This window comes from Carcharodon carcharias, chromosome 5 (genome assembly GCF_017639515.1).
Source record: "Carcharodon carcharias isolate sCarCar2 chromosome 5, sCarCar2.pri, whole genome shotgun sequence".
NCBI lineage: Eukaryota > Metazoa > Chordata > Chondrichthyes > Lamniformes > Lamnidae > Carcharodon > Carcharodon carcharias.
Window position 1 is genome coordinate 88,059,403 of NC_054471.1, and position 24,744 is coordinate 88,084,146.

General features: G+C 41.7%; 1 protein-coding gene across 1 annotated transcript in view; it reads right to left on the reverse strand.

The window, feature by feature from the left end:
* Positions 1-673: 673 nt before the first annotated feature.
* The window catches only part of rims1b (regulating synaptic membrane exocytosis 1b), a 688,681-nt gene continuing 664,610 nt past the window's right edge, over positions 674-24,744 (reverse strand). Inside the window, exons 14-19 of the mRNA XM_041187360.1 lie at positions 15,815-15,986; positions 11,893-12,046; positions 8,620-8,691; positions 2,241-2,394; positions 1,814-1,986; positions 674-738 (exon numbers count right to left, since the gene is read on the reverse strand). Of these exons, the coding sequence (XP_041043294.1) occupies positions 674-738; positions 1,814-1,986; positions 2,241-2,394; positions 8,620-8,691; positions 11,893-12,046; positions 15,815-15,986 (790 nt within the window). The remainder of the gene's footprint in view (positions 739-1,813; positions 1,987-2,240; positions 2,395-8,619; positions 8,692-11,892; positions 12,047-15,814; positions 15,987-24,744) is intronic.

Genomic DNA, 24,744 nt, shown 5'->3' on the forward strand with positions numbered 1-24,744 from the left:
TGGGATCAGGGTTCACTGGAGAGGGAGAAGGACAGATCACAGTGTGTGGAAATGGAACCAGGGTTCACTGGAGAGGAAGAGGGACAGATCGCCGTGTGTGGAGATGGAATCAGGAGGCACTGGAGGGTGTACGGGACAGATCGCATTGTGTGCTGTTGGCTCAGTATTCACTGGAAGGGGAATGGGACAGATCACAGCATGTGGAATTGGGCTCAATATTCGCTGGAGAGGGAGTTGGACATATTGCAGTGTATGGAACTGGAATCTTTCCTGTTTTCTGTTTCACTTTTCTGTTCAACGTTGGCACAAATTGCCAGCACTTTAAGTTACTTGATTCAGATGCTGTACTACATTCACCCCACAAAATGTGAAGTCAATGGGAAACTGGGAACTTGGTGAATAACTGCACCAATTTTCTACCTCCTGAGCTAATGAGAATGAAGGTTGAGAAAGAAACTGGGACAATGAAGAAGGATATCAGGCGAGTTGGAGTCAAATTCGATCTATGAAGAGAAAGAGAGAGAGGGAGAGCAAGATTGGATTAAGGGAGAAATTAAAAGGACAGAAATGTTGGAAAATCTTCATAAAAATGCCTCTTGGAGCAGGCGTGCAGCTGCACTGTTCCAATTGGTCCTAATGCTATTAAATACCAGCCCTAATTCTTTGCAGATGCTTACTTTGATTTCACAATATTTTTCTGAAACTCATGTGGAAGCTTTAGTTTCTTTTTTCTGGATCCTAACCACAGAGTGGCCCAAATCATCCAGCAATTTACGGCAATTCACATTGTCATATCTTTCTCATTACAAACTGCTGTGTTTCCTTACATGCTCGTAGGGCTGCATTTCAGTGTGTTGGGTGCCCGGCCCCTCATCAAAAATGCTGGAGGCAAGCTTGCCACTCCCCACACTTTTTGCTAAATTGCTCCATGGCAGTTTAACAGATGATAATTAGTTTCAGATGAGACCTCCCCCCTCACCTGGGCAAGTAGTCCTGCCAATCAAATGGCCGACAGCTCCTGCTCCCAGCACTGCCATTGGGAGTGGTAGCCATTCTTGGAATGGCAAGGAGCCAAGGGTCCCAGGTTAAAGCTAACTGGGGGATGGGTTTCAGCAGGGGCAGGCTCGAAGACCCAGATGAGGGCAAGGGGGGCTGAGGTTGACTGGCCATGGTGAGGTGGGGGGGGTAGGAATCGGTGGGGAGGGAAGACCTTAGGCCTAATGGGCCCAGGGGCCCTGTTAAGGATGTCCCTCCAACCATGCCTGCTACCAGCTGGTGCAGTGAAAGCTTGGCTTGGGCCTCTCCCAGCACTGGTTTAATTTCAGCAGCAGTAGCATTTAGTCCTTCAGTGACTATTAATTTAAAAGCCTCAATTGCCCACAAGTGGGCAAGGCCTCCTGATGCCTCCCCTACCACTGGTAAAGTCATGGTGCCCTCCTCTTGCCAACCTGTCCCCAGGCAGCTGCAAAATACAGCCCGTAATGGTATGTGCATTCAACTCACTGTTATTTTCCCAGCAAATTCTTCAACATTGTGTGTTGAATCTTGATTTAACGGCGCAAGAACACAGGGGAGTGGAGAATTGGAAAATATGTCTAATGGTGTATTGGAGCTTACAACAAGCTGAGACAAAAGTACAGAGTTGAAATGACCATGGTAGAATTCAGCTATTAAATGATTCATGAACATTATAACTTAATTGTTTTTCAAAGTATTATTGCAGAAGTGGAGTTTTTGATCAATGGGATTACTTTCAAACACCAGAAAGAAAATAACACCAATAAATTTGCATTTAAAGTTTGTGTCAAAATACCAAACAGAAACAACAGGAGAATGGAGTAACTTTGCTGAACACTGTACCTGTCTCTTTCATATGTATAATAACTGTTTATGTCCCTCGGCCTGCGTTCAACTGGACTACGGGAGGCATCTTGGTACCGAGTGGGGGAACGAGACCGTCGACTTTGATGGATTTCATCCAAACTCCTATGAATGAAGAGGATTGTCAAAACTATATTACATGTGGAAATGTTGTTTAGAAAATGATTCATCTCGATGAAAAATTGTAAAGCACGAAACCCAATATCGATAAACAAAGTTTGCCTTTTCCCCCTGAAATTCCATGCAAGAAATTGCCAGTTTTCAATCAAAACAAATCATCTAATTGAAATTAAACATTAACAACTTTCTGCCCAACATTTAATAAAATAAAACAAACATTGTGAAGAATGAAAACACACCTCTGTAGTGGGACACTGGGTAAACGTGACCGGGTCCTGCCCTGGTCGTCACCACGATGAGGAGAGACAGAACGTGAACGATGGTGTGGGGTTCTCTGCTGATCTGGGACAGTTAGTGTGCTTGATCTACTTTCTCTACTGCTAGCCCTATAACCTGTTGGTTAAGATGCCAAAAATAAAAATACAATGGAAGTATTAATGTTTGTTAGCAAGAACATTAGTCAATTAGTTGCAACTATAAAGCCAAACTTTAATGGAACAAGAACTTAAAAGTATGATTCCATTCAACCTCCCTTTTTGTTCATCACTTTTCTGACTTTTAATTATGAGGCACTCCTTGAAATGCATGCAAACCATGAGCATTAAAACAGCCTGGAACCAAAATAAAGTGTTACGGACTGCTATAGTTGTATGATGTACGTTTAATATGTACTATTATGATTAAAAATAATTGGAAGGGCACCAGCTTTCGCTTCACACGGGCAAGTCCAGAGGCCATGCAAACAGCTATGTTAGGTAAAGCGAAGCCATGCAGGTTGCAATCGCTCAGAAATCTTGTGTCTAAGGGCATGTGCTGCTCTACAGCAGTTCACCTGTGGAGCTCAAGCAGGAAGGCAGTTAGGGAATAAGTGGATCCAAGTGTTTATTGAAAACTATCCAAATGTCATCTGCTTCATAAAGAATATGATTACTCTTACTGTGTGATGGTCTATTTGTGTAAGCAACCCTGTATATTACAGGTAAGCTACAGGAAGAGTTTTATTACACTGTATGATGTTTGAGACTAAGATTAGATCATGACTACAGATTCCATCACTAACTAGCCTTTCTGTTGTTTAACTAGAGTCCTAAACTACTATACAATGCAATTTATTTTAAAAAATTTTATCTGTTTTACATGGAGTGTGATGTATTAAATTAACTTAAAGTAGAAAATAAAAGTGACTTTCTTGGATCAGACAGCAGTGGGATTGACCAGCTTGGGCCCAAGACAATGGGAATGTCAATGAAAATACAAAGTTTACTCTATCCAGGCCAAATCAAAGCTCTCCAGGCCGGTCAGGCTCCAACTGGAATGCATATCTGGGTGTATTGCAAAGCAACTTCTACAGTAGTCAAAATCAAAATCAAGGGTTTCTTAAATGATTTCTTCGCTCTTTCTAAATTTCTCTTTAAGGTTTGAGCATTGGATTTTTTAACCAGTTCCTAATATTTAATAATTTACTATTAACTGACCTGAGACCTCAGTTATAATCATAGAATCATTACAGCCCAGAAGAAGGCCATTTGGAAACAGTCCTCCAGTCACAAAAACATCCATCAACCATTACCCTTTGTTTTCTGTCACTGAGCCAATTTTGTATCCAACTTGCTATGTTCACCAAGGCTCCTTCAACAGCACCTTCCAAACCCATGACCACTACCATCTAGAAGGACAAGGGCAACAGATAGATGGAAACACCAGCATCTGGAAATTCCCCTCCAAGGCACTCACCATCTTGACTTGGAAATATATCACCGTTTCTTCATTGCTGCTGGGTCAAAATCCTGGAACTCCCTTCCTAACAGCACTCTGGGTGTACCTCCACCACATGGACTGCAGCAATTCAAGAAGGAATCTCACTAGCACCTTCTCAAGGGCATCTCGGGATGGACATTAAATGCTGGCCCAGCTAGCGAAGCCCACATCCCATGAATGAATATTTTTAAAAATTCCCCTGGATTGCATGGGCTTTTATTTATTTTAATCAGTCTTCCATGTAGCACCTTGTCAAAAGCCTTGCTAAAACACATGCAAACCACATCAACTACACTACCCTCAACAATCCTCCTTGTTACTTTCCCCAAAAATTCATTCAAGTTAGTCAGACACGATCTTCCCTAATAAATCCATGTTGACTGTCGTTGATTATTCCATGTTTTTCTGAATGACAGTTTATCCTGTCTCTCAGAAATGATTCCAATAATTTGCCTAGTACTGAGGGACTCAGTCAGTCCATCCTTCACTCCATTTTTAAACAAAGGTACAACGTTAGCAGACCTCCAATCCTCTAGCATCTCACCTGTACCCAGTGAGGATTAGAAAATGATGCTCAAAGCATTCACTATTTCCTCCCTGGCTTCTTTTAACAGCCTAGGGTACGTAAGGATGCTAATCCCCTTAATACTTCCTCTCTCCCTATGTTTATCACATCCAGTGCTTCAAATTCCTCCTCCTTAAGTACAATGTCTACATTGCCCCTCTCTTTTGTGAAGGCAGACATAAAGTATTCATTAAGAAACATACCCAAATCCTCTGCTTCTACACATAGGTTGCCTTTTTGGTCTTGCTCTTTCCTTAGTTATCCTCTTACTCTTAATATATTGATAAAACATCTTTGGATTTATCTTGATTTCACTTGCCAATATTCATTCATGCCCTCTCTTTACTGTCCTAATTTTCTTTTTGATTTCACTCCTCCTCTTTCTATAATCCTCTCAGGTTTCTGTACTATTGAGTTCTCAGTGTCTGACATAAACTTTCCTTTTCTGCCTTATCTTACCCTGTAAGCTCTGTGGCCTCCAGGTGGCTCTAGGTTTGGCCGTCTCACCCTTTTTCTTTCTGCAAACTTTACTCTGAGCCCCTTGAACCTCCCCTTTGAATGTCCCCCACTGCTCTGACACTGATTTACCTTCAAGTAGCTGTTTTCAGTCCACTTTTGCTAAATCACTTCTCAACTTTTAGTAAAATTGGCCTTGCCTCAATTTAGAACTTTAACTCCTGTTTTATCTTTGTCCTTTTCCATAATTATGTTAAAACTAACTGAATTATGATCGCTACCATCAAAATTCTTTCCCACTGTCACTCCTTCCACCTGCCCAGCTTCATTTCCTAAAACTAAGTCCAGAGCCATATTTTGTCTCATTGGACTTGCTATATACTGGCCAAAAAAGTTCTCCTGAATGCACCTTAAGAATTCTGTTCCCTCTATTCCTTTCACACTAAAACTATCCCAGTTAATATTGGGATAGTTAAAATCCCCTTCTATTACTGCTCTATTGTTTTTCCACTTCTCAGAGATTTGCCTACAAATTTGCTCACAAATTTGCCCTTATCTCTCCCTCTGACTGTTTGGGGTCTATAGTACATTCCCAGTAGTGTGAGTGCCCCTTATTTGTTCCTTAGCTCAATCCATATGGCCTCATTTGAAGATTGTTCTAACATTTCATCCTTCCTCACAGCTGTAATTGTTTCTTACCACACCAAAATTGCCAAAATCCCCCTCCTTTTTTATCCCCCTCTCTGGGCAGAATTTTACGACAGTGGGATTTTACATTCCCGCTGTCCTCAATGGGATTTATAATGGCCCGGCGCATTTTACGGCCCCGACCCCGCTGAAATAGGGCTGTAAAATTCTGTCCTCTATCTTGTCTGAAAATCTTGTAACCAGGAATGTTGAGCCGCCATTCCTGTCCCTCTTCAAGCCATGTTTCTGTTATAGCTATGATATTATATTGCCACATCTGTGCCCTCAGCTCTTCTGCTTTATTTGCCATAGTCCTTGCATTTAAGTATATACTCTTGAGCATGGCTAAAGTCTCTTTTTATTTTCTATTTTTTGTTCCCTCTGTTTCCCAGACTCATTCACTAGCCCTTTGCCTTCCGATTGAAAAAAATTGTTCTTATGTAACAACATGCAACATAGAGGGCAGAATCTTCTATTTGGTATGCAGCGCGTAAAATGACGCGCGGTGACGTCGGGCCTGCGTCCTGATGTCATCGCACGTCATTCGGATCTTTCGTTCGATGAGAGTCGGCTGCGTGCCCGCCGAACTGTCAAAGGCTTGTTGAGGCCATTAATAAACTAATTGAAGTACTTGTCAGGGCTGCCGTCCAACCTTAAGGTTGGCGGACAGGCAAAGAGCCCAGGCGACCTTTGCATTTTTCATTAAACCTCATCCACGGGCGGGATGAGGTTTCATGAAGGATTTATTATTGAAATAAAAAATTTTTTCATAATTCATAAACACGTCACATTATGGGACGTGTTTGAATAATTTATTTTTCTTTTTTTCAATGATTCATGATAAAATTAAACTCCCTGAGGCATCTGTGTGCCTCAGGGAGATTTCTGCGCTCTTTCGCGTGCATGTGCGAAAGACTGCAGGCCCCGACTCTCCCTCCCCCTCGCCTGCACAGGGAGCTCTCAGTGCTTCCGGGTGTGTGTCATGCTGGCTGGGCCTTAACTGGCATGCCCACGTAAATTGGCGGCGCAATCCATTTTTAAATAGATTGGCTCCATACCCGCCCGCGCCCGTTCCCGACTGGCCCGCCCGACAGGGAGAAAATTCTCCTCAGAGTTCAAAGCTTGTTTTCTTTTTCGCAGAGAGAAGGCTTTGAGGTTTTCAGAATGATAAAGGAAATGCATAGAGTTGATCCAAATTGTTGTGCATGCCAAAAGGTTGGTATGACAAGCAACACAAGTCAGAAAGATGTAAAAACTGAAGTCAGACTGGATAGTTTAAATTTTCCAGTTGGTTTTATTCGAAAATAAATCTACCATTGGTATTAAAGTATTGGGAATTAGAAAATCTATGATAATATATTTACACAAATGGTAACAAAGTTGCAGAATAAGTTATCAAGAAAGGCCACTGAGTCAGGCTGCACATATGAGTTCAAAAACATTTCTATAGTTTTCGAGAGACTGAAAGAATAAGGGATAGGGTGAAAAGTTAGGTTTTACTTGTATTTTCTTGTTGTTAAATGTCACCCCCTCTGAATGCAGGATGCAGGCTTTATCCACAATCTTTTACCTGATGGATCTTTAATTTGCACTCCTGTTCTACAGTGAGGTGCTGATCACAATCAAAGTTCTTTGCCATTGCAGTGGTGGAAAAACAGCACTGCTGCTGTGCACCTCCCAATGACTACCTACAGAACAGTCTGTGGAGTGGGGCGGCAGGGTAAAACTAAACAAAAATCCTTAAAATTGGAATGAATGAAAAAAAGAAATGGTCAGTGAAAAACAGCATATCTCTTTTTGTGTAATTTTTATGTTCTTTAACACATTATACAGAATGTAATTCCAGAATTGTAGTCAAGCATTATGATTTTACGCTTTAACCTAATAAATTACATCCAACTGATAACCTAAAATTATTCAGAAACTTCAACACTGTTATTTTGATTTGAGGCATATAGCCATATTTCTCACTGTCCTGACATGTGGGTGCCATCATTGTAGGGAATTACCTTCTAACTTGTGTACAAATGGTTGAATGAATTTTGTGGTGAAAGGGGAATGAAGATGCAGAAAATGCTAGTAGTAAACATTTTTTTTATTTCCTTCAATTGCTTTCCAAAATAAAACTAAATTAGATTGACGGTTTTATTACAAGCATTTTTGACTTTGCTCAGAGCTGCGCCAAATGCAAGATAAGATAAAACATAACCCCGAAATCAAAAAGTCTAATCAATCATATCTTAAACTTCAGAATTTCTTAAACAAGATCAATTTAGCTGCACCTACCATTCTAAGTTATTCTAGGTCATTGTGTCCAGTGGCATTTTTACTTCACAAGGTCATTTTGCAAGGCTTTGCTCCTGATATGGAATCTCACAGAACGGGAGCGTAAATCACAGAATTAGAGCTATAGTCCCATCACCAAAGCAGACCCCTGTCTAGCAAGTTGCCACATCTCAAGCAGAGCCTTGCAAATTTTCAGCCAAATTCTGTGATGAGCACTATGCCTACAAAGAACAAAAATGGCTGAGTTGTTTCTTACATATAAACCTCAATAACAGAAACGCAATCGTTAATTTTTGTATAGTTCACATGATTTATGTAAGGGACTGTGTTAAACATCATGTTTGCAGTTTTGAGACAGTCTAGCTGAATTTCTTTCAGAATCTATCTGTGCCTTATAAAAATGGTGTTAATTTCATATTATATGATCTGCTTTTATCCATCCAAGTTAATCATAAAATCTTGGACCAAAATATTTTATGTTATGTTTTGCTTTGAGACTTAGTAATCTAAAATATAAACTTCAAATGTGTTCAGCAAAATTATGCATCATGCCAGACAATCAATAACTATTTGTGCACCTTCAAAGATGTTTTTAAACAGTGAAATACACTTCATCTTCAAAGAGTCAGATAAATTCTGAGTAAGTATGATATGCAGAATAAATATAATTACTAATAACTATTGGTGAATCTCAACCAACTAAGTTATGCCTTTGTACAGCTAATTTTAATATTTGTGATAGCTGGCAGATGGATGGTATCTGCTCTTGGAAATGTTCCTGGCCTCCTGCTAGAGCCCCACACCAAAAGCAATTTCTAAATGCGAATAGCATTCATAGATTAGGGTATGTTCTGCCACCCACCCACCTGACAAGACCACTCCAATACCATCATCAACATCATAATCTGAGATGTCACTATCACTGATTCGATGAGATCCTGGGTAATGATGGAACAAACAGACAAAACAGCTATGCGTGTGGGCTCAATAAAACTTATGGTATAATCTTAAATCAGAAATACTTTATTTATAATATATAGGTGAGCCAGAAAACAAGCAACCTAGAAAATTAAAAAAATGTGAATGAATCTATATTTTTAACAACACAATTTTTATTGTTCTCCCTGCAACAAAAAGGATATTTCAGTTTATACAGAGCGGCTAATAGTTAAGCCATTAACTAATCAGGGTACTTTTCTCTCAGTGTGCAAAGCAAGAACAAGAATTAAACTATGAACATAACAGACAAATTACACAAACACCACAGATGGTGTGGAGCCGAACCCTTTGGGGGTGTATACTGGGAAATTGTACACATATTATAATCATGCATACCTCATGATCTTCCATCTATTAATCAACTGAAAACTGTGGAGGATGTACACAAAAATTCTGACTATGCAGTTGCAGCGAGCAAGGCTCTGTGACAGGACTGCACACATGTAAAATTCACCCTAACAGCTTGAAAATCTTTGTGTTGGTGATTTTTGGGCTGGTTCCAAGTGACTGATGGTTTAAATGCCAAACCTACAACACGCTGACACTGGCGCTGAATGAGTCAAACATTGGTCATTTCTTCAGATCAAGTTCTTCAGCTGGATTTTCTTTTTGCTTGGTAACCACCATTATTATTTTGATAGTGCTTGCAGCAGCAGCTTGCACTAAGTAATTAATTTGATTAATGCCTTGAAGTCACAGCCTGTAACATTTTTAAAAATAAAATACAATTGGGGCGCTTTCATTTAGTTTGGGATCAGCCTCTGTCACCCATGTGAAAACAAACAGGGCAAGAAGCACAGAGCAAGTCAGTGATAGAAAGAGAGGTCAATGCTTTTGGGAGATTTGAATATTAATCTTTTTCTTTCAGTTGCTGACTGATGTGCTGTGCATTTTCAGTATCTTTCTGTTGATTTCCAATTATTAGCATTTGTTCTCAGAGACTAGAAGAACATTTTCTTGGTTAGTTACTTAGGGTGGAATTGTGAATGGACTCTTTATACTCATGGCTACAATCTTGACTTTATTGACTCCTCCCACTGTATTCCATGGGCTGAATTCTCCGGTCAGTGAGTGGGGGCGGGGCCCGCTTGTCGACACATAAAATGATGTGTGGTGACATCGGGCGGGCGTCCCAACGTCACCGCACGTCATTTAGATTTTCAGTCCACCGAACTGTCAATGGCCTATTAAGGCCATTTTAAACCTAATTAACTCAATTAAATGAGCTGCCCATCCAACCTTAAGGTTGGTGGGCAGGCGAAGAGCCCAGGCAGCCTTCGCATTTTTCATGAAACCTTATCCACGGTTTTAAAATCTAATAAAAATGTTTATATTAATTCTTTGACATGTCCCAGCTCATGTGAACAGTGTCACATGAGGGGACATGTTTTAAAAGTTTTTTTTTTCTCCTTTATTTAAAAATACACATGTCAAACTAATCTCCCTGAGCCATCTCTGTGCCTCAGGGAGCTCTTCCGTGCGCATGCGTGAAAGAACGCAGGAAACAGGGAATTCCCCCCTCACCCACATAGGGAGCGCAGAACACTTCCGGGCGAGCATCACGATGAGCGGGCCTTAATTGGCCCGCCCACATAAAGTGGCAGCACGGCCCCGAACGGGGGCACCAATCGGGTTCATGCCCACCTCCACCCTTGCCCCCACCCCTGCCCGTCCCTGCACAATCCCCAACGGGGAGGAAAATTTTTCCCCATGGCATTTGTGAAATACTTCATTCTGAACCTTGGATACTGTCAAGCAGAACAACTTCAGACAAGCTGGCTCTCAGCATACTCACACTCGACCAGCAGTATAGAGTAGGGATGTACTTCTTCAGTAACAAGCAGGCAAATAAATTTCAGTGTTGATATGGTTAAAGCATTTGTTACATCAGCACTTCAGTCCAAATTGTGTGCTATATTCTGATGTCCAGCCTGCTCCCTATTTTTCACATCTGAGTACTAATGGCCTTGAACACTATAGCTACCTTAAGTAAAAATAATGTATTTTGTATTACAGCCTGGATTATGTTTTAAGACAGTAACATACCTTAATGTTGAGAGATGAAGTTCAGGCATACCAGTAGAGGGGCTAGATTAATGGGTATAAAATGGTCAGATGATCTTAAAAAAGGCAAACTACATGGTCCCAGCATCTTGCATCCACAAGCCTTAATGAAGATGGGGGCTAAAATCAGAATTAATTGATATTTTTGGTAAACTGGTCAGATTCCTGAGGAAAGGAAAGTGCCAAACTAATGCTTTTAGTATAAAGTGAACAACTGGAAACTGTGTGGAGGCAGGTTGATCAGTTGTGCCTTATTGGATAAAGCACAGGAGAGTAAGCAGGGCTTCAGGAAAGGGGCCTCATGGTTAAATAACAGGTCTCTTTCACATGGTCAACAATCAGCTTGATATATGCTTGGATTTTCAGAAAATCTTAAGATTCTACATGGGTGATTAATGGAAAAAGTTAAGAAAATAAGAATATAGCATGCAATGTTTAAAAAGAAGCCTTAACACTGACAATTGAACTTTTTGTACTTACTGGCTCAATATATGGAATTTATATTTATCCAGCACTTGATTTTGGTACTAAGTTAAAAGCTAGCATTCTAAATTAACAAACTGAACATAGGATTTATTAACTTGGCTCTGAAATCACACACATGGACATGCACTCAGCATGTTTGTCTGAAATTCCTCGCTCTGTTCTTTAACAGAACTTTAACCCAATTATTTTAAATAGGTTAGATCCACTGCTAAAATAGCCAAGAGAGGAACTACAGATGAACAAAATAAGTGTTTGGATGTGTTACCCAACTGCATAATGTTAAGGGTTGAATGCCTTGAGTCCCTTTGTTTAACAGTTCTTAAAACATTGCAAGAAATGAATTAAAATAATATTCCCGACTTGGAAAGAGAACGCCCCATTCTGAGGACAGTCTACATGTAAAATATAAATCACACACATGGACATGCACTCAGCATGTTTGTCTGACATTCTATTTTACACAGTGGTTTCAAACATACATTACAGTCAACTTAATTCACAATCAATAAAAGAATGGGTATCTGTTATGCTGCAAGTTTACTTCAGAATTTAGCCAGATAGTGAAAAAATTATAATTACCAATAACCTACTTTGTAGCCTTTTACTAGGACTCTCTCCATGTACATGCCGCCGCGGCATGTAGGGTGATGGCTGAGGCAGAGGTAGTGATGATACATCATGTGTCTGAAGTTTGTACCAGTGTGGTTCATCATCAAGCAATGCTGTCTCCAGCTCTATAAGGATCTGCAAAAGTAAAACAATATCATCTATATCATCCTAAAATGGTGCAGAGAACAACTGGAAGAAATCCGGATAAATATCTAATTAGGAGTAGGATGGAGGATACGAATGATAAGTTTGACAGATAGGGCTACTCATTTATAGGGATTGAACTGCTGAAATCATAGAAAAATCAGGCCATGGAAGATAATCAATGAAACTAAAAGTAGATTATCAATCTCATTTTTGGTAGCCTGATAGCCAACAAAACTATCAATACCAAAAGGCTACTTATCCTTTTACCAGGACTTTCCTCTGAACATGTATGGTGATGGTCAGCTGCACCCACTACCCAGCTCCACTGCTGCTCAGTGGATAGCACTCTCATCTCTGCTCCATAAAGTTCAAGTCCCATTCCAGGACTTGGAGCACAGAAATCTAGGCTGCCATTCCAGTGTAGTACGGAGGGAATACTGCACTGTTGGAGCTGCTGTCTGCCAAATGCAGGGTGACCAAGTGTCCCAGATTTTACCAGACTGTCCCGTAATTTGGCTTTCTGTCCTGTATTCCGGGTCAGGCTTTTTTGGGATGCGATTTATCCCAGATTTCTTCAGTATGTGCATCCTTTGTATCTGCGTATGCACACTCTGCTGCAGCACATGTGCAGACCCTAGCCCACACAGCCATGAGGGAGCAGAGGGAGCACTGGCTAGCACTCTCCTCAGAGCTGTTCAGCTTCAGCAGGAATGTGGTTCAGACCTGGGACTATCCAGCAGGTGTCCGGGGTGGGTGCAGTCCCAACAGCGGCAGCAGTATGAGATTCAGGGTGTGCTGGCAGCCTCATGCACGAGCCAATGATTCCACACACTCCTCCCCCGTGTGGTCCCACGGTCTTGCCAGCCCTCAACCTCCTCTTGCTCCCATGGTGACACCAGTAGCCCTCCCCACACCCATTTCCAGCACCTCCTCACACCCCACCCCACCTTCTCCCACGGTATCAAAGAACAAAGAAAAGTACAGCACAGGAATAGCCTCCAAGCCTGCGCCGATCATATTGCCTGTCAAACTAAAACATTTGGCACTTCTGGGGTCCGTATCCCTCTATTCCTATCCTATTCATGTATTTGTCAAGCTGCCTCTTAAACACCACTATCGTACCTGCTTCCACCATCTCCTCTGACAGCGAATTCCAGACACTCACTACCCTCTGCGTAAAAAACTTGCCCCGCACATCTCCTCTATAGTTTTCTCCTCTCACCTTAAATCTATGTCCCCTAGTAATTAACTCTTCCACCTGGGGAAAAAGCTTCTATCTACTCTGTCCATGTCACTCATAATTTTGTAAACTTCTATCAAGTCACCTCTCAATCTCTGTCGCTCTAGTGAGAACAATCTGAGTTTCTCCAACCTCTCCTCATAGCTAATAACCTCCAGACCAGGCAGTATCATCAGTACCAACTATGGCAAAGTGTCCCTTTTTTTGCCCAGAGTTGGTCACTCTGGTCAAATGAGATGTTAAATCAGTGGAAGCGGAGGTAAAAGATCCCAAGATACCCTTTTGAAAAGGAACAAGAAAAGTATACCTGGTGTCCTGGCCAATATTCATCCCTTAATCAACATCACAAAAACAAATTTTAAGCTCATTATAAGTTTGCTGTTTATAAGTCAGCTGCTGTGTTTTCTGCATTACAATAGCGACTCCATTTCAAACACTACTTAATCAGCTGTAAAACACTTTGAGATATTCAGAAGCTTTATAAATACAGACTTCCTTTACTTTTCCTTATCTACTTGCCATCATCAGGTTTTTGTGTCATTATTTCCTATCATAAATTACTAAATCAATGTTCTCAATTCAATTTAATTTAACAATCATAATGTGGCTTTGTGGAGGGAGCTTCTGAAGTCTCCCTCTGAACTCGATCATCATCTTGAGTGTGTGTTTGTATATAAATAATTTATATATATAAGATATATATATTATATATAATCATCACCAGGTGATGGGGAATGCTATCAAGTACTTTACTAATGTATATCATATTATTAGGGCATGTGTCCTCAGCTCTTTGACCAGGAATTTGTTCTGATACCCTGAGTAACATCTGGAGCCCAAACTATAATAGAACAGCAGCAGTGTAACTATCAGGTTTAAAAAATACACAGCCAGGTCAGGAGTGGACTTTATGGCTTAAATTTCTACAGAGACATAGAGAGCCTGTGGTACATCCAAAATGGTGGACAAACTCCAGGTCCAGAAATCCCGCCACCATATCTGGCATTCTAACAAGAGAAGGAGACTGGGGGCTGTAAGTGACTTCCATGTGAGGGAAAGTCGAACTCAGCAGGGTCAGCTGAGCTCAGTGCTGAGTTCAATTAGACCCTATTTTTGCTGGAGCAAGGACTTATCCCGCAGTGTGGGAGTTATAACTTTTTAGAGTAGATATAAATGTTCTTGAAGGGCAGATAAGGTACACAAAACTGCCAAACTGCCAAGTTATTTAAAACCCCTGTCCTTTAAAAATAAAAAAAATGCCAGTCTCTATCTGAGAGAGTAAATAAAAATCTGTTCTCGTGGTTTCAATTGCTGTTTGTTGACAAAAACCTAAGTGCTCTTATTATAGAATGACCAATGCTTGACAGCTTTCAAAAACCTATCATTAACACAGTGGGGGGTTGTAAGTTCACTGTTTTATTGATAGCTCAAAGAAGTTATTCAAGGATTAACTGTCTTTGATATGGGGTTGTGAATACAAATGTTTGTTTTTATAAGGGACTAAATACTTGAGGGGATTTTAATGTATTGAATGGAACTTTCATAAATGAGAGTTTTTTTATATTGTGAAGTCTATAATAGATATTTAGAACTTTGTTTCATTTCATCTCAGCATGGCTCCTGAAGTCTGCCCGTGGCAGACAATGGGTTAGTTGGCATGGAGGTTGTAAGGGAAAAGGGTGGTAGGGGAGCTTGAGTTGGCAGTAAGTTGGCATAGGGGCTATAAAGTTCCATGGGGGTGGTTGGGGGATATGGATTCACATGAGTTGGTATGTATGGGCATGGGCAGTGGGTGGGAAGTGAAGGGGTGTGAGGGGTGACACCTAGAAGGCCTAATGTTAAAGAAAACAAATAGGATGAAGCCCCAGGAACTGAGTGAGCCTTTTAATCAGCCCTTCTTTGCACTCAGAAGCCCCTGTTGCCATCTCCAACCTGTGTCCGGGGGGAAAGGCAGGCCCGACTCCATCCTATGCATGCCCTCCAGGAATGAAGATCCCCCTGCCCAAGGTGGATGCAGCAAGCCGGGAGATTTCCCATCTTGGCACACTCACCTTAGGAATGAAAATCCAGGCCTATGTGTCCAAGTTGAATTTCTTTAAAAGGCTGAGGATAGTTATACTTATACTAGATAACCTGACATTGATCCTCAATGTTCACACACAAGCAGCTGTAAATAAAAGTTGTTCAAAAACCAACGGTAAATCTCCGAGGACCCGCACCTACTTTGTGGACGATAATATCTCCTCATGAAAAGACTCGGACCTTAGCACAAGAAATGTCATAGAAGTATCTCTAATTTATTCTTGCTGTAAGCCTAGGTAAAGATCGTTATCTGAGGGATACCTCCAATGCCCTGATTCCCAATGCCTGGATGAAGACCATGCCATGTAAATATTATGAAGCTGGATACTAATTCCTATTCAATGTTCTCCAGTCAGACATTTATCTAAATGCCTGACTGATGCTTGGATTATTTTTATAGCAGAAATTGTAACATGTTAAGGTGTATTTTTTACCTCTCCAAGAAATTCACTTTCTTCTTCTTGTACTCGAGGTTGATCCCACAGCGTGATTTCTAACATCCGTTCTCGAAAGTCTCTCCGATGTACATGAGAATAGACAAATGTTTGGTTCCATTTTGGCTCTAAACTTCTCTTGATTGTTTTGGTCCTCCGTTTACTCTTGTCGCTGACCATTAAAATATACAGTTCAATTATTTCACATTCCAGTTGACTTCCTTTTATGAATAGTCTTAGTTTTCACCTCCACTGAGTAACCAACAATCAAAACAACAGACTGCTTTATATTTACTTATTTTTATAGTGTATCAAATAAATAATTCTGTAGCAAAGTAAACACACTATTGTGTTAATATAGGAACTGGTCTGAATTTGCAATATGTTGTCATGAAGGTTTCCAAAATAAAAGAGTGTTTCTGTATTTTGGATGGGAGATTGAAACCATTTTTACCCATTTAAGTGATTTACATTCAACCACCCAGCTGCCCTCCACCACCATGAACTGACAATTCAGCCCTCATTCATCTTATTTACTACTTCTTCCTGTTAAAATGTTATGGGCCTGCAGTTTTAGCACTGCTGCCTCTTTGTCGGGTAAATACTGAGTCAAAATGTGAAGGTCTGTTAAGTATTAACTACGAAATATATATAAATGAATGGAAGCTAAACTTTAGAAATGCCTGTACCCCCAGATGATGATAGCTGGGTAAGACACTCCAACCTATACTAGGGATTCCAGATTACAACAGGTTATCATAAAAACAAGGTTGCGCTTATCTCTACTGGTGAACAAAAAAGCCCAATGTTACTTATAGGGAGAATTAAAGGGCTCAGTAGAAAGAAATTATTTATATAATGCACATATAGATAGTGGAATCCTCTACAACTAACTGTGGTTGAAGCAAAGTCTATATATTATTTTAAAAGGAAATTAAATAGTGAGAAACAAGAATTTTAAAGTGTATGAGAAGCTAGCAGAATAGTAGGTTGAAAGTAGGTGTCTCACATAGAGAAAAATGTCAAAACAGACTTCTAAATAGAAATGCACAGAAACAGCCCATCTGGCCCAATCAATCCTTGGTGGCATTTATTTTTCACATGAGCTTAAAGTACTAATGACATATTCACTTTGTTCCCAAATTCCCTTTGCTGTGATCCACCTATCCAACCTCAAGTTCAATGTTCATATTTTTGTTTCAGTTAAGGTACCTTCTAAATTTTGTTCATTGTGCACAGCCGATTCATTCCCACAGCTAGCACCTTTCATTTTTTTTGTGTGAAATCTTAAAGTGGACAACTTGTGAGCAGCCTGCACAGTATTTTCTAGGTTTCTGTGTGGCTGTGCATGCGTGCAGCTTACAGGGAACAACGGCCTTGACAAGTAACCCTGGAAGTGAATTCTACAGCTTCAAAACTCTGCAAAGAAGCTTCTCCTGCACTCTCTTCTAAACTTCTTGCCTACTTCTTGTACCTATGGCCTCTCATGCTTGCCTCTTCAACTACTGGAAGCAGCCTGCTTCAGTCTAACAAGCTCCAAACTTTTATAATTTTGAGCACTTAATCAATCATGTCACCTCTCTTGGTTGTTCAAATGAAATAACAATTTAGCTTTGCAAGTCTTCTTTATATTTATATGTCCTCATACAAGGATGTATCTGAGTGAATCTACATTGTGCCATATCCTGTCCACAGCACAGAATCACGGAACTGTTGCAGCACAGAGGGAGGCCATTCAGCCCATTCTGTCTGCACCAGCTCTCCGAATGAGCAATTCACTTAGTGCCATTCTCCCACCTTCTTCCTGTAACCCTGCACATTCTTCCTTTTCAGATAACAGTTTAATTCCCTTTTGAAAGCTTCAATTGAATATGCCTCCACCACGCTTTCAGGTGATGCATTCCAGACCTTAACACATCTGTGTGTGAAAAAGTTTTTTTTTTCATTTTCTTCATTTCTTTTGTCAATTACCTTAAATCTGTGCCCTCTTATTCTCAATCCTTACACAAGCGGAAACAATTTCTCCCTACCTACTCTGTCCGGGCCCCTCATGATTTTGAATACCTCCATCAAGTCTCCTCTCAGTCTTCTCTTCTCCAAGGAAAACAGTCCCAACTTCTCCAATCTATTCTCATAACTGAAGTTCCTCATTTCTGGAACCATTTTTGGGAGACTTCTCTGCACTCTCTCCAATGCATTCACATCCTTCCTAAAGTATGTGATGCCTAATGTTGCACACGGTTCTCTAACTAAATTCTCGTTGGGATTGCATATCAGCTCATCGCTACCTCTTGGCTTTTATATTCTATACCTCACAGAATCACAGAATTTTTACAGTGTTGGAAGGAGGCCATTTGGCCTATTGTGTCTGCTCTCCAAATGAGCAATTCCTTTCGCAACATCCTCTTGCCTTCTCTCCGGAACCCTGCACATCCTTCCTCCACACTCTCAGACAGTATATTCCAGACCTTATTCACTCCCTGCATGTAAAAGATTTTTCTCATATCACTCGTGCTTCTTTTGCAAATTACTTTCAATCTGTAAACCTGATGTAATAAAATCTAGAATTCCATTAGCGTATTTTCCTGGCCATATGAACCTGAGGTGCTGCCTTTGAACCTCTACCTCTACCAACTAGTGGAGAGGATGTAGAGAATAAAATTTGTAAGAATTATAGACTAATTATAATGGGGACTTCAATTATCCAGATATAGACTGGGATAGGAATAGTGCAAAGGGACAAGAGGGGCGAGACTTCCAGGAATGTGTTCAAGATAATTTTCTGCAGCAGTATTTTTCCAGTCCAACAAGAGGACATGCACCGTTGGGCCTGGTTCTGGGGAATGAGTTGGCCCAAGTGGATCAAATATCAGTGGGAGGGCATTTAGGGTACAGTGACCATTGTATCATAAGATTTAGGTTGGCCATGGAAAAGGACAAGGAACAATCCAGAGCAGGGATAATTAATTGGGGGATGGCCAACTTCAATGGGATGAGAATGCATCTGAGTTGAGTGAGTGGGAATCAAATGTTGGCAGAAAAGACAGTAGCTGACCAATGGGCTATCTTCAAAGAAAAAGTATTGCAGGCACTATCAAGGTATATTCCCTTGAAGGGGAAAGGTTGGACACACAAACCCAGAGTACCCTGGATGATGAGAGAAATAGAAGCAAAGCTGAAAAGGAAGAAGTATGTGTACAACAGATGTCAGGTAGAAAACACGATGGAGAATCAGGCTGAATATAGAAGAACCAGAGGGGAAGTGAAGAAACTAATAAGAAAAGCAAGGAGAGAGTATGAAAGGAGGCTGGCAATGAACATAAAAGGGAATCCCAATGTCTTTTGTAAGCATGTAAATAATAAAAGGGTGGTAAAGAAAGAGTGGGGCCGATCAGGGACAAAAAAAGGGATTTGCACGTGGAGGCTGGAGAAATAGCGGAAGTATTAAACAAGTACTTTGTATCTAGCTATTCAAAGGAAGAAGATGCTACCCAGGCCGAGGTGAGAGAGGAGCTAACTGGTACACCAGAAGAATTTACAATTGAGGAGGAGGAGGTTTTAGAAAGGCTATCTTTACTTAAAGTAGATAAGGTACCAGGACCGGATAAGATGCATCCAAGCGTACAACAGAACCATAGAAAAGTTACAGCACAGAAGGAGGCCATTCAGCCCATCTTGCCCATGCCAGCCCGAGGACACCCAGGTGCCCTTTCTAATCTGACCTTCCTGCATCCGGCCCATAGCCCCGCGGCTTACAGCACTTAAGGTGCAGATCCTGGTACTTTTTAAAAGAGTTTAGAGTTTCTGCCTCTACCACCAACTTGGACAGTGAATTCCAGACATCCACTACCCTCTGCATAAAAAAGTTCTTCCTCATGTCCCACCTACACCTTCTGCCACTTATCTTGAATCTATGTCCCCTGGTTCTAGAATTCTCCACCAAGGGAAACAATTTTATCCTGTCCACTCTATCTATTCCCCTCATAACATGATTGTACTGAGGGAAGTGAGAGTGGAAATTGCAGAGGCACTCGTGATAATCTTCCAGTCTTCCTTAGACACAGGGGAGGTGCCAGAGGGCTGGAGAATTGTGAATGTTACACCCCTGTTCAAAGATGGGTGCAAGGATAAAGCCGGTAACTACAGACCAGTCAGTTTGACCTCAGTGGAAGGGAAACTTCTGAAAACTATAGTTCAGAACAAAATCAATCGTCACTTAGACAAGTGCAGGATAATTAAGGAAAGCTAGCATGGATTCATTAAGGGAAAATCAGGTTCAACTAACTTGCTGGAGTTTTTGAGGAGGTAACAGAGAAGATAGTTAAGAACAATGCTGATGATGTGGTGTATATGGATTTTCAAAAGACAGTTGATACAGCGCCACACAGCAGACTTGTGAGCAAAATTCTAGCTCGTGGAATAAAAGGGAAAGTAGGCACTTGGATAGAAACTGGCTAAGTGACAGGAAACAGAGAGTAGTGGTTAATGGTTGTTTTTCAGATTGGAGGAAGGTTTATAGTGGAGTTCACCAGGGGTCAGTGTTGGGATCCTTGTTCTTCCTGAAATATATTAATGATACAGGCTGTGGTGTGCAGGACAGGATTTCAAAATTTGCAGATGATACAAAGATTGGAAATGTTATCAACTATGATGGGGAGAGTCCTGAGCTTCAAAAGGACAGATTGTTGGTGGATTGGGATGACAAGGGGCAGATGAAGTTCAATGCAGAGAAGTGTGAGGTGATTCGTTTCGACAGGAAAGATATGGAGGGACAGTATAAAATAAAGGGACAGCCAAGGAGATGCAGGAACAGAGGGACCTCGGTGTATACATATAAAAGTCTTTGAAGATGGCAGGGCATGTTGAGAGAGCAGTTAATAAAGCATATAGTATCTCAATCTTTATTAACAGGGGCATTGAGTACAAGAGTAAGGAGGTCATGTTGAACCTGTATAAGACAGCAGTGAGGCCTCATCTGGAGTACTGCGTCCAGCTCTGGGCGCCAAACTTGAGGAAGGATGTGAAGGCATTGGAGAGAGCACAGAGGAGGTTCACAAGAATGATTCCCGGGATGAAGAGAATATCTTTGAGGATAGATTGGAGAGGTTGGGACTCTTTTCCTTGGAGAAAAGAAGGCTGAGAGGACACCTAATAGAGATTTTTTTTATTCATTCACGAGATGTGGACATCACTGGCTAGCATTTATTGCCCATCCCTAATTGCCCTTGAGAAGGTGGTGATGATCTGCCTTCTTGAACTGCTGACGTGGTATAGGTACACCCACATTGCTGTTAGGGAGGGAGTTCCAGGATTTTGACCCAGCACAGTGAAGGAACGGCTGGTATATTTCCAAGTCAGGATGGTGAGTGACTTGGAGAGGAACATCCAGGTGGTGGTGTTTCCATCTATCTGCTGCCCTTGTCCTTCCAGATGGTACAGTCATTGGTTTAGAAGGTGCTGCCTAAGGAGCCTTGGTGAATTTCTGCTGTACATTTTGTAGATTGTACACACTGCTGCTACTGTGTGTCGGTGGTGGTGGGAGTGAATGTTTGTGGATGTGGTGCCAATCAAGCAGACTGCTTTGTCCTGGATGGTGTCAAGCTTCTGGAGTGTTGTGGGAGCTGCACTCATCCAGCAAGTGCAGAATATTCCATCACAGTCCTGATTTGTGCCTTTAAGATGGTGGACAGGCTTTGGAGAGTCAGGAGGTGAGTTACTCTATGCATGATTCCTAGCCTCTGACCTGCTCTTCTAGCCACAGTATTTATATGGTTCGTCCAATTCAGTTTCTGGTCAATGGTAACCCCCAGGATGTTGATATTGGGGGATTCAGTGATGGCAATGTCACTGACCATCAAGGGGCGATGGTTCAGTTCTCTCTTGTTGGAGATGGTCATTGCCTGACACTTGTGTGCCACTTGCCAGCCCCAGCCTGGATATTGTCCAGAACTTCCTTCATTTGGATATTGACTGCTTCAGTATCTGAGGAGTCATGAATGATGCTGAATATTATGCAATCATCAGCGAACATCCTACTTCTGACCTTTTGATGGAAGGAAGGTCTTTGATGAAGCAGCTGAAGATGGTTGGGCTTAAGACACTATCCTGAGGAACTCCTGCAGTGATGTCCTGGATCTGAGATGACTGATCTCCAACAACCATTACCATCTTCCTTTGTGCTAGGTATGACTCCAACCAGTGGAGAGTTTTCCCCTGATTCTCATTGACTCCAGTTTTGCTAGGGCTCCTTGATGCCACACTCGGTCAAATGTGGCCTTGATGTCAAGGGCAGTCACTCTCATCTCACCTGGGGGTTCAGCTCTTTTGTCCATGTTTGAACCAAGGCTGTGATGAGGTCAGGAGCTGAGTGGCACTGGCAGAACCCAAGCTGAGTGTCAGTGAGCAGATTATTGCTAAGCGAGTGCCGCTTGACAACACTGTTGACGACCCTTTCCGTCACTGTACTGATGATGGAGAGTAGACTGATGGGGCAGTAGTTGGCTGGGTTGGATTTGTCCTGCTTTTTATGTACAGGACATATCTGGGCAATTTTCCACATAGCAGGTAGATGCCAGTGTTGTAGCTGTACTGGAACAGCTTGGCTAGAGGCGCGGCAAGTTCTGGAGCACAAGTCATCAGTGTTATTGCTGGAATATTATCAGGACCCACAGCCTTTGCAGTATCCAGTGCCTTGAAATCACAAGGCATGAATTGAATTGGCTGAAGACTGGCATCCGTGATGTTGGGGACCTTTGGAGGAGGCTGAGATGGATCATCCACTCAGCACTTCTGGCTGAAGGTTGTGGCAAATGCTTCAGCTTTATCTTTTGCACTGATGTGTTGGGCTCCCCCATCATTGAGGATGGGGTATTTGTGCAGCCTCCCTCTCCAGTGAGTTGGTTAATTGTCCACCATCATTCATGGCTGGATGTGGCAGGGTTGCAGAGCTTAGATCTGATCCATTGGTTGAGAGATCGCTTAGCTCTGTCTATCACTTGCTGCTAATGTTGTTTGACATGCAAGTAGTTCTCTGTTATGGCTTCACCAGATTGACATCTCATTTTTAGGCATGGCTGGTGCTGCTCCTGGCATGCCCTCCCTTACTCTTCAGTGAACCAGGGTTGATCCCCTGGCTTGATGGTGATGGTGGATTCGGGAATATGCTGGGCCATGAAGTTACAGATTGTGTTTGAGTTCAATTCTGCTGCTGCTGATGGTCCACAGCGCCACATGGATACCCAATCTTGAGTTGCCAGATCTGTTCAAAACCTATCCCATTTAGCACAGTGGTAGTGCCACACAACACAATGGAGGGTATCCTCAATGTGAAAGTGGGACTTCATCTCCACAACAACTGTGCGGTGGTCACTCCTACTGATACTGTCATGGACAGATGCATCTGCGGCAGGCAGGTTGGTGAGGAAGAGGTCAAGTATGTTTTTCTCTTTTGTTGGTTCCCTCACCACCTGCTGCAGACCCAGTCCAGCAGCTATGTCATTTAGGACTCGGCCAGCTCAATCAGTAATGGTGCTACTGAGTGATGGACATTGAAGTTCCCCATCCACAGTACATTCTGTGCCCTTGCCACCCTCAATGCTTCCTCCAAGTGGTGTTCAACATGAAGGAGCACTGATTCATCAGCTGAGGGAGGACGGTACATGATAATCTGCAGGAGGTTTCCTTGTCCATGTTTGACCTGATGCTATAAGACTTCATGGGGTCCAGAGCCGTTCCTCCTGCCACTGTGCCCCTACCTCTGCTGGGTCGGTCCTGCCGGTGGGACAGGATATGCCAAGGGATGGTGATGGTGGACTCTGGGACAAGATTCAAGACCCTGAGGGGTAAGGACAGGGTAAATAGTGATAAACTGTTCCCAATCAAGAGAACATCAAGAACATCTAGAGGACATAGATTCAAAATAATTGGCAAAAGGAGTAAAAGTGATGAGAGGAAATATTTTTTCACCCAGAGGGTGGTTGGAGTGTGGAACAAACTTCCTGAGAGGGTGGTGGAGGCAGATTTGATCGAGCTGTTCAAAAGGAGATTGGAATTCTATCTGAAAAGAAAGAATGTGCAAGGTGAAATTCATCTTCTGTTCCACAGCACAGAACCTAGCACACAACTATTGTTTTTTTTAATCAAAATATAAACCTACCTTACTGTCAATGATTTCCATTCATTACTTTAAGGGCATTCCCTATTTTAGCAAACTCCTAATTATTTTCCCTTGATTTTACATATTTAACATAATCTGCTAATTTCAACACCACTTCCACCAAGTATGTATCAAAATCATTGGCATATACATGGAACAGAAGTGCCCAGGAACTGAACCCAGCTTCCAACCACAATGAAAAACCGTCTCAACTCTCTCTTAACCATTTTTGAATCCAGTTTGTTCTCCTGCAGATTCCATACCCATTAATCTCCTCTCGTAATCTCCCATTCCAAACTTGGCAAAAGCTTTTCTAAAGTCCACGTACATTACATTCCCTGCACTTCCAAACACACCATATGGTTACCAGCTCAGACAATTCTGAGGACTTAAAGGGCCAAATGATCTGTTCGCTGTGCTCTATGCCCTGAGATGTACATTGTATATTAACAAGATTTCTCATTGCAAACCTCAGAAAGAAGAGGGAATGGAAAACTCAGGACCATATTATGCTCTTTCAAAGAAAAAGCTTTTTTTAACCTTCCTTGTGGTTTTACCCTGGGTTTTCCCACTCCAATAATTGTACTGTTAGCATTCAAAGATGGAAATCAGGACAGACAAGGCCCACATAAATGGGGTGGGGTCCTTACTGTGTGACAACATTGGACCTGTGTATGATTGAAGGCTTTAATTAATAATAAAACAAGGCATTTCTATGATATGGCAGAGCTGGCTGTGTGTCTGGGCTGCAGAATACGGGAGTTGTGGATGGAGA